This window comes from Gallinula chloropus (genome assembly GCF_964237585.1).
Source record: "Gallinula chloropus genome assembly, chromosome: Z".
Lineage (NCBI taxonomy): Eukaryota > Metazoa > Chordata > Aves > Gruiformes > Rallidae > Gallinula > Gallinula chloropus.
The window spans coordinates 22,619,437-22,637,755 of record NC_140089.1 but is presented as its reverse complement, the minus strand read 5'-3'; the positions used below and the strand labels follow the sequence as shown (position 1 = coordinate 22,637,755).

At 38.2% G+C, this 18,319-nt stretch overlaps 1 protein-coding gene across 2 annotated transcripts in view; it reads right to left on the bottom strand.

Moving 5' to 3' along the window:
- SNCAIP (synuclein alpha interacting protein) overlaps positions 1-18,319 on the bottom strand; it is a gene marked incomplete at its 5' end in the record, with an annotated part of 57,675 nt that overhangs the window by 23,089 nt on the left and 16,267 nt on the right. For both annotated transcript variants that reach the window (XM_084278187.1, XM_084278188.1), the window contains 3 exons: positions 4,131-4,244; positions 7,299-7,478; positions 9,148-10,004. In XM_084278187.1, the coding sequence (XP_084134313.1) occupies positions 4,131-4,244; positions 7,299-7,478; positions 9,148-10,004 (1,151 nt within the window). The remainder of the gene's footprint in view (positions 1-4,130; positions 4,245-7,298; positions 7,479-9,147; positions 10,005-18,319) is intronic.

The window sequence follows — 18,319 nt, the reverse complement described above, 5'->3', positions numbered from 1 at the left end:
TCTAGTTCAAAAGGGCTTTGTAGATTCTAGTATTGGTGAGGCAAATACCAACCCACAGGTTTAACCTGCAGAAGATTATTAGCTTTAGTGATACATAAATACGTAATGGCACAGTTAGATACATGGGTCTGTAAGAGTGACATAGTATTGAGAGCACGTCTAGGACTCTGGTAAGAAAGGACAAGAATAAAAATGAATAAAGATAATTCTAGCTAGGAACCTAGAGTATAAACCTGTTCGGGGTTTTTTTGTTTGTTTGCGTTTGGGTTTTTTTTGGTGTAAAACCAGCCCAGAAATTGTAGTATGAAGCAGGAGGAGGTGGGGATTTTCAAACTCCTAGGTCTCCTCCAAAGGATTCTGCCCACTCAATCCCTGCTTATTAATTCAGAATGCTAGTCTGGAACTTATCTTCTTCATATTTCCACTTTAACAGCAGTTTTGTTTTTATTAGAGGTTGAAGGCATAGGTAGTTTTACTTCTCCTTGGCTGAAGGCCCAATACAGCTGACAGCCAGCATGGAGAGATGACTTCAGATCACATAACCCTTTTAAAATACTTTTGAGCAATTTCTCAAGATGCCTGCGGTGTTGGCCAGCAGTGAAGAAGGATTACACTACTCCTATGAATTGCCCTTATGTTTTAATAATTAAAAGAAAAATATTTTAGTAAAACTCCTCTGCAGAATTGGAAGACAGCTATAGCTTTGAAATTATATATTTCTTTGGAACATAATAGAGACCAGAATGTTAAGCATGTTCTGTGATTTTACGATCACAATCTGTGTGGAAGAAATGATGTTTTCTAGTCATTTATCTAATCTACACAGAAATGAAGTGCCTGGATGGATAAATGCAGTCATCTGTACTTAGTGTTTCTCTCAAATCACTATGTTTTTAATAATTTTTTTTAATAAATTAAAAAAAAAAGGAAAGCCACCATTGTTTTTTAACTTCTAGGAAAAACGAAAATTGATATATCAAAATATATACCATGTATCACTTTGGTAACACATTATATAGAAGGAATGAAAGTATTCTTAGGAATAGGTCTGTAGTTTTATTCAGACAAAATGAAGGATAATAAGAAAATTTGTGAGAATTAGATAATGGAAAATAATTGCATATTTGTTATGTAACAGGAACTGATAAATATTGATGAATTTTTCAGTGTATCTGATCATTTTAAGATCTAAAATGGTCTTATGTTGCAGCAGTGGTTAATATCCCTCTGGCATATTCTAGGCCTACAATTAATCAAACCTTCCTAAAAAAAGATTCTGAGAAACTGTCACAATATGTAATTTCTGGTTTAGAACAGGCTTCAGACTTTGGCTCAATCAGCTGGCTTTTGAAGTAGAAAGAACAATTAAGAAAGACCATTTATTCATTAAATCGAATACAAATGGAAGAATTAGCATGATGAAGAGTGCTGACTCTACAGCTAATCCTAGCCCCATCTCTTGGTATTAATTAAATAAGATGCGTTTCCCAGCATCTCTCCATAGTAGAAGAGTAGGAGTAAGTGAAAACATTACATTATACTTGCAAAAATCACAGAATGCAAAAATCCTGATGTACAAAAAAGGTGTGCTTTTAGGCATTTGCATATCCAAAAGTAATATACTACTTCTCACCGGGCTCTCCAGCACTACACCACTGACAAGTTATGTACAGAACCCCTCCCAGGTCCTCAGTCATGCTGTAGCTTTGGTTCCCCAAAGTCCCCCTGAACTCTCTGGAGGTCAGAGGAAACATACCCTTGGCATTCCCCGCCCTCTGCCTCTTATCTGTGCAGTCCATGTTACTACAACATCCATATTGGAAAGAAATAATAGTCCTGTAAAACTCTTAGTCAGATCTATTTGCATGTAGGACAACACCACCACCTCCTTCCACCTGTACACAATCTGCCATGTACCTATCACTTATGTCTGGCATGAAGGTCTACCAACAACCATGGTTGAATCTTGCATAGTCCCATGCTTAGAGAAGCCTTTGCTAGGAATATGCTGATCAGGCTACAGGGTTGACTTTTAGCTCTTCTCCTGTTCCATCAGATGAGTTTATGTGGTCACTCTTTCACTGGGCAAATATAATACTGTTGGAGTTAGTCCCTGACTGTGGGCTGATGACCTTTAACATAGAGCTTTTGCTTCCCATTCTAAATGATATTTATTGAAGAAAAATATGCTGCGTATGCTTCATGATAGGGAAACGATGGATGGACTGACTCCTTTTGAAAATGATTCAATAACAGGTCTTCCTTGTAAAAATATTACTCTTGTAATCCTGCCAAGACCAGTGTTTACATGGATTATCTCTCATGTAAGTAATGGTAAAATAAATTAAAGCTTAAAGGATAGTGCCAACAATGCATTTGAATTTCTCAACTTTTTTTTTCTTAACACAGTTGGGTAAGATAATCTGGCACCCCTTCAGCCTCAACATTCCCTCATGTTTGCAAGATGTTTATGGATTATATATATAAAAAAATGACATTACATGTGAACTTTCTTTGGCATTCAGTTAACTAAGAAAACTTGGCGGCAGTTTATATATTACCTTTTTTAATTTCATGGGTGGCTGGATGTAGCTGGTGTTTCTTAACTGGTAGAGCTTCCGTCTTGCACTAAAGAAAATCTATATTGAGTGTGCCAGATCTGTTCTTGGCAGTAGACAGCATAGCTCACTGAAAACCCCCAAAGCTTCACTGGATTTAGTTTGCATAAATAACTTTGGAGATGAGGAGAAAATCAGGCTAATTAATTGAAGATATGAATGCAAGTTCACATGAAACTGTCTCTTTAAAACTTTTTCTTCCCAGTAGCAAATATGTCATTGTCAAATCAAGTTCTGACTTGGCTTCCAGCCTGCCTATACTTAGTGTTACGCTTTACAGGCCAAACATGCTATGGAAATTAGGACATAATTAATCAGTATATCCAAGTATGTCCAGCAGGGTCTTAACTCACACCAGTAATGTCTGCATAGTGGGCGAGTGGAGAAAAGGCCATGGAGGCCTTTACACAGCACAAAACCAAGAGTGTCTGTGTGCCTGTCGAAACAGCAGGATAAAGGGTAGATCTCCAGCCTTCCAAGCACACTCCCTCCCTTTCCTTCCCCCTCCAGTAAATTACTTGGACAGGATCAGTTAGAAGAAACACACCACAATAATGGTATTGCATTGAAAGAGACAACCACACTTGTACAGGAAAGAACAAGGTAATTTTCTTAGTGGTTACATTTTGCCACTTCACTCATAACAAGTAAGAGAGAAAAAAACCAACAACATTAGCACAGAAACAGTGGGGTTTCTGCATTTATCCTCGATGCCTGTTGAGGAAACTGGGTGATAGAGTGGCCCATCTGCCAAAGACATTAGAGAAGAACAGCCGATCACTATTGTTTGTGTTGTAGATCCTGGAGAAGGTCCTTTGAAGAGGGGTTATTGCAAGGTCTACTTAGGAAAAACAGACTTTGTGGGAAGAGAATGTGGTGCAATTAAGTGGTATATGTTTCCCCAGACATTAGCAAAGCATTGAAATGCTGTACCTCTGCGGTTTCTCATCATCAGATTTATAGATAGGTTAGGTGTGGAACAGGATTGGTTTACAACATATTTTTATATGTAATTCACAATAAAGCTGGCTAGAGCTAGACAGATGATGTTCGAATTTCACCACACTTCACTGCCAATATACTGAATTCCTAAATTGTCACAATTTGCCAAAATTTTTTGAGATTAGTCTCTACTGGAAAGAGAATGTGAACTATGCCAAAATGTTTGAAGATTTTCTGATGTGTCTTAGGAGTCCTCAAGGGATTGTGACAGCTAGTCTGCCTTCATGTTCTTCGGATTCACAGATTGGCCTAATATGCCAGCTAATGTTTTCCTAGACATTATTTAAAATTAAAAAAAAAAAACAAACCACCAAAACAACAAAACTTAGGAAGGAAAATACTGAAAAAAACCCCATAGGTTAAGCATGAAAAGTTTTTGTGATTTTGCTATATTTGAACTAAATAAGAACACATGTAATTAAAAGTGACAGAATTATAAACATGCTTTAAATTTATATTCTTCTATGACCATCTAAATAATATATTTGAGAAAATAAATTAAAGTCCTACCTGGCCATAGCAACCTGCATAATGAATAAGGCTTGGGTGGTCTTTTGAGCAGCTTAATTCTGCAATAGCTTCTGTTTCACTCACCATCCATCGAACGCTCTCCAGCTGACCATTCTAAACAAAAATAAAAAAACCCAACATTAAAAAAATCCATCTCTTATGGGTTTTATATTTATTGAACGGGGAACAGCGTATAGAAATTATTAAAATTATATGAAATTCCAGTTTGTTTGAAAATGTGTTTATTTATCTGCTCTCATGTAATGCACTTATTTTTTAATCCTGGATAAATTTTAGCTTGGTTATTGATTTTAATGAAAGTAGATATGTGGAAGAGGCAGCCAAACCATACTACATATACACCACACAGTCTGGTCCCAGCTCTCAGACTGTTCAGAGTGAAACCATAGCTCTGTTTCCATCATTTGTACAGCAAGGCTCAATGACCAAATGAGATAATTTGCTGGAGTAGAATGAACTGCCTCCCTAGAAACTCAAGTCTGCATTGATCACTAATTAAATGCATGCTTCCTAAATTATTCTTATTTACGTAGTATCTGAACCACTAATCCTCATGGGTTAGGACCAATCTGTAACAGATACTGTGCAAACACAAATAAGGAGGTGGTTCTTGCCCCGAACACTTTTTACAGCTTTGTCTCATGATTACTGAGCTGCTTATCCACACCCCTAGTCGTCTGCAAGTTACTAAAGAGTGTGATGTAGGTGCTATGGAAACAGTTGAACATTTTCATCAGACCATGCATGCGGTCCAATGTAAAGGCAGGAGTTTTTAGAAGCTTCTCTTGGCTGCAGCCCCTTTTCAGCTATGGTACCTTGGTAAATGCCATTTGGCATGAACTACATTCTGGTCTGCTCTTACTTCATTTTTCAGCTGTCATGTTCGTAAACACCATTATTTTCATTGTAGCTGACACAAGTTACTTCAACTGCTCAGTCAAACCTCACAGAGGTCAATATACATTACATAAAAAGCTGTTTGTATAAATAAAATGACAAAAAGCTATCATGAGATGGAAAGAAATGTCCATTTCAAATTCAGTTTTATTTTTATTAAAAAAAGGGAAAGGAATATGATAAATATTAATCCATTAAAAATTATATGGGAAAAAAAAAACCCTAAAAAAAAAGTTTGGCATTTCATTTTTTCCTCCTGTATGCAGTGTCTGTATATAAATACAAAAATGCATACCAGTTTAATTTACTTGCTCTTCTATATTTCTATTTCAGTTATGAAGTAAAAAAATGAAACTATCTGTATTCTTTTTAGTGCACTAGAAATATCCTCATCATCTTATTTGGGTTCAAACATTAGCAAGTATGACTAGCAAGTTTTTATTTTGTTTTCCTTTGTATCATAACTAAGTAAAATATATTTTTGGTTTTAAAATTGAACTAAAGAGTTAATAAAATTAAGTACCTGCTAAATAAGATAATTTTGCTAATGTAGAAAGGATTTCTCCATAGTCGGTTAAAATCAATACGACAGTGAGGCTGCCTGTAATGTACCTCTCCATTTTCATTCTCTCGCTCATAGCTCAAGGTCAGAAAGAGGTCATGAATAAACAGAATTAATTTTAATTAGTTCATTCCTTACTGGGAAATGTTAAGCATCATCACTAAATTATTGGAACAGTTTTACATGGAGATTTATGTTCCTGCAAACAAGTTTTCTTCTGTTCAGTGAACAATAGTCATCATTTTGTAGAACATAGGTGCACATCCCTCATGGTATATAATATTGTGGGAGCTGCAATGGTATAAACTAGAAGAATAAAGTCCAGTATATCTATGTACAAAACCACTAAGGATCAAGGTCTACAAAGTTTTGTTACACCATATTATTTCAAGGCTCTTGCAAAACCTTGGAATGATCCAAGACAAGTCCAGCCTTAGGCATTGCTTGAGCACTGTCACTTACATGAAGAACTCTGTTACATTTACACACTTTTCTGTGAATGTCAAAGCATGCTCAAGTATTACAGAAACAAAAGGAACCAATTATTAAAATGACCAACCTTTCTGGAGAAAAAGACAGAAGGTTTTATTGGCTTATAAACACATTATATACCGTAGTTGAAAAAACAAGAAAGAAAATTGTTTCCAACTAAACTTGTAAGACTTTAAATTGGCAGACGGTAACTATTCAGTTTGGACACAGGCCAAGCTATTGAAGCTACATATCTTGCTCTTATAATAGCATTTCATTAGTACAACTAGATTATCAGTTGAATTTTATGCTCAAGTGGCTTGTCTCAGAAAAATACACTCCCCCCTCCAACCCTGAAACCTACACTGGGGCCCCAGGTCATTTAAATGAAGTCTCAAAGCTGCAGATCTGCAGGTTGGAACCCACCAGTCCTCTGTCAGTTTCTATGTTTCCCAAGAAGGCAATATCAATGAAATCCCAGAAAAAAAAGAGAAACTCTTTTATTGTATTTCACCCCTTTCCTTTTTTCTTCTCCAGGATCTTTGAGGCTAAAGGAATGGCATTCAAACATTCAAACTTGTTTACCAAAGAACCTGAATCAGTATTGTTAAATTACCCACCTTCCTGCACACTACTATTTTATTTTAGTGCAGCAGTACCAATAATTTTCATATTTTTCTACATAACCGTTTTTCCTGTGAAAGCTTTGTCACTATTTTTTGCAGTTTCTGATAGGTTGTTCTGTAACATGCACATTTTAACTTTGATGTGATTGTTCTAGACGAGAAAGGGGTTTCACCTCCAGACATGGATCAAAAGTTTTTTATGCTTTGTAAACATGTTCTTACACTTGTCTAAAAGTATTATACCTGTATTTGTACAAAGCCAATAAACCATTATGCTGTCTAAAGAATCAACTGAGCCTGAGTCACATGAATGTTCCTTAAAATATAACAATGGTTTTTAGATTCGCTTAACTGATTCGTAAGTAATATATACACATTGACAACAATGTATAAAAAGCCAGCCATACACTGTATCCTGCACAGTAATCCATTTTTATTTACTTTTGCGGGACCAGACAACAGTTCTTTTTGTTTTCACTTAACAAAACGTTTGAAAAATAACATCCTGATAGATGTATTACTTACTGCTATCACAGAAAGAAACTAAATGACCTTTATGTCACAATCCAGCAGAGACAGAGACTAAATTACCTTTATTGCTAATCCAGCTGGAGTTAGCTGTTCAATGTTTCGTTCATTCAAACAGTCCTCACCCATCAAAGAAGTGAGATGCTGCAGGCATTCCGTATGTCCCTTTGATGCTGCTACATGCAACAGATTGTTGTCACATTCATCATGGATCTTATCCAGATTATCTGCTGCTAAATGTGGCTGCAAAAAAAAAAAAGCCATTATGTTAGGATAAAAAGACACACAGAACACTAAACCTCACATCCCAAGACGCAAGCCAAATACAAAAATGTTTCCCCATAGGCATGTTCTTTTCTAACTCAAACCCAGGAGTTTTTCACTTCAATACACAGAACCTGGCTGCTGCTAGCAAAAGGATTGAGACAGGATGTTCATTGGTTTGATTTACCACGTTGTTTCTCTCCTTCTCATGCAATTGTCATAAAATGGTGCAAGATCTTGAGTAGCTGTAAGTCTTTGTGTAGTTGATCAATGAAGTAGCTGCCAAAATATCCACATTTTTCTAATTTCTGTCTGTTTTATGTTTGGTTCCTCTTCTTTTTTCTCTCCACCCTCCTTTTCTTTTTTTTTGGGTGGGAGGGAGAGTCATTATATTAATGAGTATTTTAGCAGAAAACACACATGATGAATTCTAAAAAAGTTGCTGATTACTTTTGTTCAGCGCAAAAGTAGCAGCTTATGTTAAGTACAATCTAAAACACAGTTAAAACACGTGACAGAAGAGTTCTATTTGATAGCTTGTTTCCATGAAAAGATTTGTTGGAATATTTACCCGAAGTACTATACAACCATGACCTAATACATTATTTCTGCCCAAATTGAATTTTGAGACAAAACAATTGGATTGAGAAAGTCCAGAAGGAAAAAGGAAGGCAGTGCTAAGGAGTAGCAATGATAAGTTCCTAGAGACTTGTGCAGACTTGCTGAAACACTGTTTGATGAGTCTGCTTCATTCAGAGAAATTCAACCTGTTTGGTTTTCTTTCCATCTACCTATGATGACCTCTTCTCCTGCCCCTGAATTCCTATTTAGGGGTGAATTTAATTTACTGCTATTTCTTATTAAGCAATGCAATATTATTTTCTGCCTCTGTCTCATCTTTGAATGTCTGCCTTTGTTCTGGCTGCTATGTTAATAGCATGCCTTTGTGCTTTAGCGAGACTGGTATTAAGAACTGGTAACAGAGAAGCTAAACAAAAATTTAACAAAAACAGTTCTTATACGTACACTGCGCCTCCACCAGCCATTCTGAGTAGAGATCACGTGCCCTGCATCATTGTGTTAAATTGCATCTAGTTACTCTGGAAACCATCATTGATAGAGCCTGATCACAGCCCTAGAATTTACTAACAAACTTCATATGGGTCAGAGGACAACGAGGCTTTAGAGAAAGCTCCTGCTTGAGAATGCTGCTGCAACAAGACAGCATAAACACTCCTGAATAATAATCAGAATACAACAGAAGCCCCTCTGTTCCCATCATCAGCCTCTAAATGTAAACCAGAAATAATTGAACAAAGCGAACAACAAATGTTGTGAAAGGCAAAACTCAATTAAGATTTAAATTTGATATTTAAGTGATCCCAATAGTTAAAATGCCAGCCTTCTACATGACTTCAGTGTACTGCATAAACCAGACATTTTCACAAAAAATTAATATCTCAGTTTTGCTACATATTTGATTTAACAATTACAAACTTTCCATTTGGAAGCCCATCTGCTCAATTCCTAACAAGCATGCAAGATAAAAAGGGTGACAGTTCAAAATATGCACTTGATCAGGTTTGCTGGCTTAATAAAACGCACCACAAATCGCCTTTATGTGTTTTATGAAAAAGATGATACTTACCAGTAAAGATATTTGGCCTTCCTTTACAATGTTTAAGATGCTTTTAATCTTTTTCACCTCTTCGCTCCTCTCCTCTGGGGCCCCTGCACTGCTCCAGTTCATAGTCAGTTCCTCTAGCTGTTTGCTCTCTGACACAGCTGTCTGCAGGTGGAAAGTCCTCAGGTGGCAGTTTGGCATAGTCTTCTCAGTTTTGTGAGGATCAACAAATGTCCTGCTGTGGAAGCCCTTGCCCTGGGCTTCAGACTCATGGACCGAGCTACACTTAGCTAAAGGCTGGGAAAGCTCTAATTCTTCTGCTAAATGCTTGTGCTGGTCAAGGACAATGGGCTGTGTTTTTCTCAGCTGAGAGCCTTTCACAGGAGACAGCACACAGAACTGTGTCCTGCCAGCACGTGAGCTCTCTGTGTTCCCTGCAGAGCAGGTCTTGCCACTAAGACCATTCACTGTTGAACACACACCCAGGAGTTTTTTCTCAGGAGCTACCTTTGTCAAAGGAACAAGTTGCTGGTTTGATTTAATATAAGGCACATCCAATATTTCATCCATATCCAGGTCATAGTGCTCCAGCTCCCCAAGCAGAACAGCGGGCTCGATGTTTTTGCTTTTAAGGCTCTCTCCTTCTGCTGGGCTTTGGTCATCATTTGGAGGTGCTGACTGAGAATCGCTGCCTTTCTGGTATTCTCCCTTCTGGTTCTTCTGGTCATCACTTTCATTGTTCTCAGAGCTTTCAGGCTGGTGCTTTAATGGAGAAACCCTCTTCACTGGCCTGAATTTATTGCACACATCTGCAATTCCTGTTGGTTTCTGTGCATTTGCGATGAGAGTGGAGACTCCACAATTCCAGCTGCTGCTGGAAACTAGAGAAATGGAGCAATGTGAGTTAGAAGTGATTACTACCAGACATGTGACATGATACAGCATGCTTTAAATATATACCTAGGCAAACACCGGAAACAAGAATTACATTGTAACACCCCACATTCATGTCTAAGCAGATTTAATGGCATCTCTATCAAAACAGCAGAATAATTTGTCACTCCAGAAGAGAAGCTTTCTTCAAACTGGACAAACATTGTCATCGCTTACAAATAAAGTAGTTTTAATGAAGTAATGGACATCATTAAGAGCCTAGTGGCATTTACTGCGGTCATGCCCAACCATGATAGTTTGCACTCTGCCTTTTTTTTTTTTTTTTATTGCACAGAGGCAATAAAGAGTAGGATGATTTTCTGGGAGGTCAACTAAAGGGTTAGTCAAAACTTTTTAATGGATTTTTTTTTTAACAAGAGCAACAGCAATTTAATTTTAAAAGCCTTTTATCCCTGTGACATGTATTTTTCATGCAAGAACTAGAAATTCACATGAACAGTGACTGAGAGCTGTGGCTATTCAGCCTGAGAAAAGAAGGGTCAAAAGGAATATTATCCTTGTTTCAATTACACGATGGTAAGCAAGGAAGAAGAGGGAGTGAGACGTTTCTCCATGATGCCCACTGACAGGACAAGAGGTGGTGAGCATGAAGCGATACACATTACATTCCATTTCCAAAGAAAAGTCTACTTTACTGTGAGGCTGGTCAAACACTGGCACAGGTTGCCCAGAGACATTGTGGAGTCTCCATCTGTGGAGATACTCAAAATCTCACTGGATACAGTCCTGGGCTTAACCTGCTGTAGCTGAACCTGCTTAAGCAGGGCCATTGGACTAGATGATCTCAAGTGGACCCTGCCAAGCTAAGCAACTGTTCAGTCCTCTGATCTGAAAATTAAACCGTCTTATTCAGGTATGATGTTTCCTTTACTACTTCTCCTCTGTAGGTTGGACTTTGGACTTCTCCGTCAATTTTTTTACACCCCCCCACACATCCCATGCCCCAGTAATTCAGTGTACATGCAGTTTGACCAGTGAATCTTAACTTGCAGAGAAAAAAGGGAGTTCAAAGGACCTGAATTCTTGATCCTACTGAACTTGCAGTCTTTCACACAGTGCCAGCTGGCGACATTTATGATCTCCATAACCAGTGTAACTCTGGCAAAGGGCTTTCCTTGCTTAGTTATTTTCAGTTAAGGGACAACACTAAAACCACTAAAGCTTTTAGGCCCCTTTCAATGTACACAAAGAGTTAACACACTCTGAAAGTCAAAAATACTGTTTAAACAGACCAGATTTATTACACATGCTAACTGCATATCAGTGCGATCTAATTTGTGGTCAAAACATACAATTTGCCATGAACACCTTCCTAAGGAAACAGATATATACACTTTGACTGTAACATTAATGTCTGAAGTGAAAGATTAGTATAGCTTAGTAGTTATGGATGTCTGAAAATTACCTTAATACTTTTGCAAGTGCTTAAGAACACATTTCCGAAGAAGAAATAAAAATAATAATCAAAAGACATGTAACTTAGTGGGCCAATACAAAGAATGCACTGTACTGACTTATTTATGTATTGTATAAGATTCTAGGTTCAAAGGCCTACACTTTTATGTTGGTTTTATTTACATGTGAAATTTTTTCCAAGTGATACAGGGAAATGGATACCATATGTTTCCCAGCTGTTTTGTTCTGACAGGAACTATTAAGCACTCAGTATGGAAATGAATTCTGTCTGAGTTTTTTGAAAACATTGCCTTCAACACAGGGGTCTAGACAAGAGGAAAAGGCTTCAACATTTTGTTTGTCATCGCTTTATTTAAGCCTATGGTTATTTTGTTGCTTGGCTTTCTCCACTTTCTAACTTAATAACACACATTTACATAAAAAACTGATGATAAAAATTGTAAAATTAGACACTGCAAAGAAGCAATGACCTTTGTTACAAATCTGTCTTGGATCATTATAAAGTCATGTATTTCTCTTTTCTCTCATTACAGCTAGAGCCGTGTAAGTGACTTCCATTTTCTTCATTGTTTTTCTTCCCAACATCTCTTTACAAACATTGTTTTTCTAGAAAATAACCCAGAACACCAAGAACAGTTAGCAATTTTTAATTGACTTAGAAACCTATATTCACTTAACTGGGTTGATGAATTTACACTGCAATTGAATAAGGATTACAATACAGCATTTAACCCAACAGCAGCTGGGAAGAAAGCTAGTTAAACTGGTAGAGAATCCTTCTTTGTGCTTTTTCTACTCGGGTGCCCTACAGGCTGCATCAGTGCTTAGGCAGTTACAGCACAATTTCCTCCTCCACAAAAGTGAAAACATGGGCCAGAGTGGATCAGGTCACGCCCTGAAACTCTTCCACTGTGTTTTCTGATGCTTATTCCCTGAAGAAGTAAAACCAAGTGATGCCAATGTCTTTCTTCCAGAACCTGGCACATAATTCTGGTATAATCTCAGACAAGCCATACCTTTTCTGTGCACCAATGTTTCAAAAGTAAAAAGGTGAGGAAAAATTGGTTTTTTTCCAATTATGTTGTCTATATTATATGTTTAACTTTTATTCACTAATACAAGAAATGTGGATGATCCTGTTGTGTTGGTGAAGTAAGGAGAGAAAGGGACATAAAAAGCGAGGAGATTTCATTCACATCAGTGAAGTGTCATACTGTCTGATAGACCTGAGATGCCAAAGCGTGTCCTTGGCTCTGAAGAAGTTTTATCTGGTACATGAGCTCTATGGAGGGACCTGGACAGGCTGGACCAATGGGCTGAGGCCAGTTGCATGAGGTTCAACAAGGCTAAGTGCCACTTCCTGCACTTGGGTCATGACAACCCCATGCAAAGCTACAGGAGTGGTTTGAGAGCTTTCTGGAGAAAGGAGACTTAGGGTTGTTGATCAACAGCCAGCAGTGTGCTCAGGTGGCCAAGAAGGCCAGTGGCATCCTGGCTTGCATCAGGAACATGGTGGCCAGCAGGAGTAGGGAAGTGATCCTTCCCCTATACTCACAGAATCATTAAGGTTGGAAAAGACCTCCAAGATCATCTAGTCCAACCATTATCCTACTAGTACCTATAATACTAACTAAAATATATCCCTAAGTACTTAATCCAATCTTTTCTTGAACAAACCATGGGATGGTGACTCCACCCCCACCCCAGGCAACCCATTCCAATGCCTAACCACTCTTTCTGAGAAGATTCTTCTAATTTCTAACCTGAATCTCCCCTGGCACAACTTGCAGCCATGCACTTGTACTGGTTTTGGTCAAGATGGAGTTAACTTCATTTGTAGCAGCGGATGGAATGCTGTGTTTGAGAGTTAAAATGAAAGCAGTGCTGATAACACCCTGATGGTTTTAGTTGCTGTCAGACAGACAGTCAAGGACTTTCTCAGCTCTTCATGAGAAAGGAGGGGCGAAGCCAGGACAGGTGACCTAAACTGGCCAAAGAGAGTATTCCACGCCAGTTACGTCCTGCCCAGGATATCGGGGGCTGACGGGAGGAAGGCCGAGGGCGGCTCCAGGACGCGCGGTTCTTGGGGGACGGTCGGGTTCTGGGACGGCTCTGGGTGGCACGGTCTGAGTTGTGGGTTTGGTGAGAAACTGCATTGTGTATCAACAGCTTCATATATTTTTGCTCTAAAGTCCTGTTAGCATTGTTATATTGTATCTTTCTGTTATCTTAGTAAACTATCCTTATCCCAACCCACGGGCCTCTTATTTCTTGGTTTTGGGGTTATTTGCCTGAAAGAGTTGTCAGGGCCTGGACCAGGTTGCCCAGGGAGGGGGTTGAGTCACCTTCACTGGTTGTGTTCAAAAAAAGGGTAGATGTGGCACTTAGGGATATGGTTTAGCATAGGATGGGAATGGTTGGACTTGATCTTCAAAGGCCTCTTCCAACCTTGTGATTCTGTAATGTACAGATGAAACCTTACCCTCATGACAGGCAGTTTATGTGATACTTACAACCTATATGCCAAACATCAGAATACCTTTAAATTCTCGTGAATAGATTGAAAATAACAAAGAACTACCCTTTTAGTTCTATAAGGAAACTGCTACTGAGATAAATTGATGGCATACATGCAAGAGCCTGTCTCCCTGGTATATGGGCACAATGGGATTCTTTAAATAATAATGACTCCTTGAAGTTTACAGCTCTAGTGACATAAATAGAAAGTGACAAAAGGCTGTATATCACACATCAGAGTGGTATTTGTAGATGTTGCTATGCCAGATCTTCACAAACCCAGAATGACCCAAATCCAAACAGCACTTACTGACTGAGGAGATGGTCAAACACCTAACAGTTTGTCTCGGTCAACATTACCATGGACTCATTTAGGTTTACGCTTTGACCACTGTTTTGTAGTCAAAAATGCTGCTGTTGAACAGCTGGGACATAAAACAGGCAGTGGTGCAGGGAAGCCAAAAAAAAAAAGAAAAAAGGATGGAAATATCTTAGTTACTTGTGGATCAGAGGGCAACTGAACCCATGCTGCTCAACTAGGTTACCTGACTTCCACACACTGGTGTAACAGATATGAAAAAAGAGTATCAGTTCACTCCTCCTCTTCCATAGGTGATAACCAGTGACCCCCATTGCTATGCTACATCCCTCAACAAAATCCTTGAGCATTTTTAGCTTGGCATCTCTGTTCCTTCTCAAGATGGAGAGCAGTAACATATCATCAACTGTCCATGAGAAAAACTGGATGACATCCTTTTATCAAAACAATTATCAGTCATCAATCCTATTAACACTTCTGCCAAATGACCTGACCTGTATCCAGACTGTGCTAACTCTAAATTTTCTGTATTTCAACCTTTGTTTTCTATGAACTCCATACCTGTGCAGTCACAAATCACAGTAAAACTGTGAATAATGGAGAACACTACGCTGCTTGGACCCTGGAGCTGATAGTCCTTGATCATGGTAAGACTATCTGCTGTTTGTATCTTACCTAACAGATCTTTCAATGGCCAATGAACCACTAAGGTTGAATCACAGTTATTTCTTGCTGATGGAAGTGGGAGGGAGCACTATGGTTGCTTCCCTAATATCACTTACCCAGTATAAACTGGATGCAATGCTCTTTATTGCACCATTCCTTTGGAGAATAGGTCCTTGAGCAATGTACTGTAACTGGAACTGCTCTGAGCACAAGGAGGCTGACAAGATGGCCGTCAGAGGTCCCTTTGGACTTAAGTTATGCTATGATGAAGACCTAACCAACCTGAAAGAACACCTGCAGATAGTAGAAAGACTTGAAACAAAGTACAAAGCTGACATAGACACATGAGAAGATACTGTTTGGATGCTTTTACCCCAAGGTCTTGCCAGCCTATACTTGGAAATTCCCAGTATGCCATACTGGGAGGTACTCACTGCCCTGGCTGACAACACAAGAATTAGATTCTTGACCATTTTGCCTTTAATTGTTTACCTTATAAAAAGGGTAAATAGGAGGACCCTGGAAACTACCGACCAGTAAAGGCACACCTCTGTGCCTGGGAAGGTCATAGAATAGATCCTCCTGGAAGCTATGTGAAGGCATATGGATTGAGACAGCCCGTGTGGTTTCACCAAGGAGAAATCATGCCTAACTAATCTTAGTGGCCTCATGTGATGGAGAGACTGTACCAGTGCACAAGGGAAGAGCTACTGATGTTATCTATTTCAACTTTTGTACAGCCTTTGACACGGTCTCCTACAATATTCTTGCCTCTAATTTGGTGAGATAGGTTTAATCAATGGATTATTTGATGAGAAAGGAAACGGCTTAATGGCCACATCCAAAGAGTTACAGTCAACAGCTCAATGTCCAAATGAAGACAGGTAGTGAGTGGTGTTCCTCAGGGGTCTGTGCTGTGACTGGTTCTGTTCAATATTTTTATTAATGACAGAGGCATTGAGTGCACCCTCAGAAAATTTGCAGATGACACCAAGTTGAGTGGTGCAGTTGGTTTGGTTGAGGGAAGGGATGCTATGTTGAAAGACCCTGACCAAACTCGAGGATTCAGGAAGTTCAACAGTGCCACATGCAAGGTCTTGCACCCTTTCAGAGCGGGTGGTGAGGCACTGGAACAGTTTACCTAGAGAAGTTGTGTATGATCCCTTCCTGGAAGTGTTCAAAGGTTAGGCTGGGTGGAGCTTTGAGCAACTTAATCTTGTGAAAGATGTCCCTGTACATGGATGATCTTTGAAGGGTCCTTCCAAACCAAACTATTTGATAATTTTATAAATGAGAGCAAACTCTGTTAGGTTGACTCCATTGCTACTAAAAGATGCATCTGTTCAAATTACTCTTCCTTCTTGTTTTAAAAATTCACTTACTGTGAATTTTACTCCACTTCCCATCATCTTCACTAAGGAAGCCTTGAATTAGCATTCACAACTGCCCTTACCTATTAAATATATTTTTTAAATGCAGTATTTCACCATATAACTCATGTGCTATATAATCACTTGAGGCCCTGCAGTAAGTATACACAAAGTTTCTCATTTGCAGCTTTACTGTCCTCTGAAAGAAATGCCTGAGCTTCTTACTTGTGATATGACTTCAGCAGAGATTCCTGACTTAATTAAGATTTGTACTCATTCCAGATCCATTTAGAACACTGTGATTCTGAGTTTGTATCCAGACAACAATGTGTTGTCTAGACCAGGGAAACTTTTAGAAAATTCCTCATGGTTGTTAACACCAATTTATTGCCAACACTGGCAGCAAAATGGGGGCTCCAAGAGATGAAGGGATGTCCCTTACATACCAATGGATGAACAAAACCAGTTCTAAGTATCTATTTACTCTTTCATTAATAACACTGAAATAATATTTAACAATTTTAACTGAAGGTGGCACTGTTTTACAATTTTAATATATTAATAACTACCAGGAGTACATTTTAGGGTTCTTTAATTAAAACTCCATAGAATAAGAATGTGAATTAAAGAATACCCTTGCACAGATAAGAATAGAGAGAGTTTGTTCCCATTTAGGTGGAATTTGAAGCCACTCTAAAAAAAGGGAAGGCTAAATAAGGTAAATAATGATTGATCCTTTTAAATCAGAATGCAACATTTCCAGATAATTCAAACATTAATATGAGCCTTAGAGAATGAGTAAGTTTTCTTATCTTAGCACTACAAAAACTGTCTCTTCTAAAGTAGAGAATAAAGAAGAGGCAAAGAAATTTTCAGAATTAATAAACTGGGTTTATCCTTGCTCATAGAAGAGAAGTAGCAAATAAAGTTTTACCGAAAAATCAAAGAGGTCATTCTGCCAAAAAATGTGTAAATCAGGAAAAGGAGGATGTGAAAAACAGGTAGGAAAAGAGCTTATATATAGCTATCACAAATGTCACTGCATACAAATTATATTTTTTTTCCTGGGAAAATTATTCATTATTCTACCAAGGAATTATCCAATCAATTCTGTATTGTTTCACACATACTTACCCAGAAGGTATTTGGAGCACTACAGACTGTGAATTTAATGCCATGTAAGACTGCCTCCAAATAAAATTTTAATTTCTCTAATAGCTAAAAACCCACCAAAAGCTTGAGACAGAAATTGTGTGCAGTTTTATATTCAGTGATTTATTTATTCTTCTAAAATACAAAACTAATCTTCTGAATAATTTTGTGCACGGCAGTTACTTTGGGAATGCATAAAGCAGTGCAGAAGGGTAACTGCTGGAGAGTAAAGATGAAGTTGCTTTAATTAACCTGTGAAAAGAGTTAAGATATCGTCCTCATCTGAGACATACATTTAATGACAACCAAAAGTCATCACAGCTGACAGAATATACTTCAGTGACGATATGGCTCAGTGAAGCTTGTTGAACACAGATGTCTTGAACCATTTGTTCAAGTGGCCCTAGAAAATCTGCCCAGAAAGAAAGTAACCAATTTCATGCTTAATAACAAAAGCATAAAGGACTGATTTAGGTTGCAATTCATCATTCTACATTAGACAATGCCAGAAATCAATGAGCAGCCTGCTAACACTTCATTTCAGAAAAATGAGTTAGCTCATTTTTAAACTACACTCTTTTATTTTCTGTCTTTGAAGAACAATGCCCTTCTCAGTGGTTATTATGCTAGTTATGAAGATCATTCGCTTGAAGCGTGATGACAGAGAAAATTACCCTTAATCACTTTTTCATGTGGATAAAGTGGTGCTTGCCCCCTACACCTTTTCTCCAATCTTATATATCCTTTACCTTGTAATCTAGGGATACTGTCACACATACTTTGTCTCTAAGGATCCCTTGGA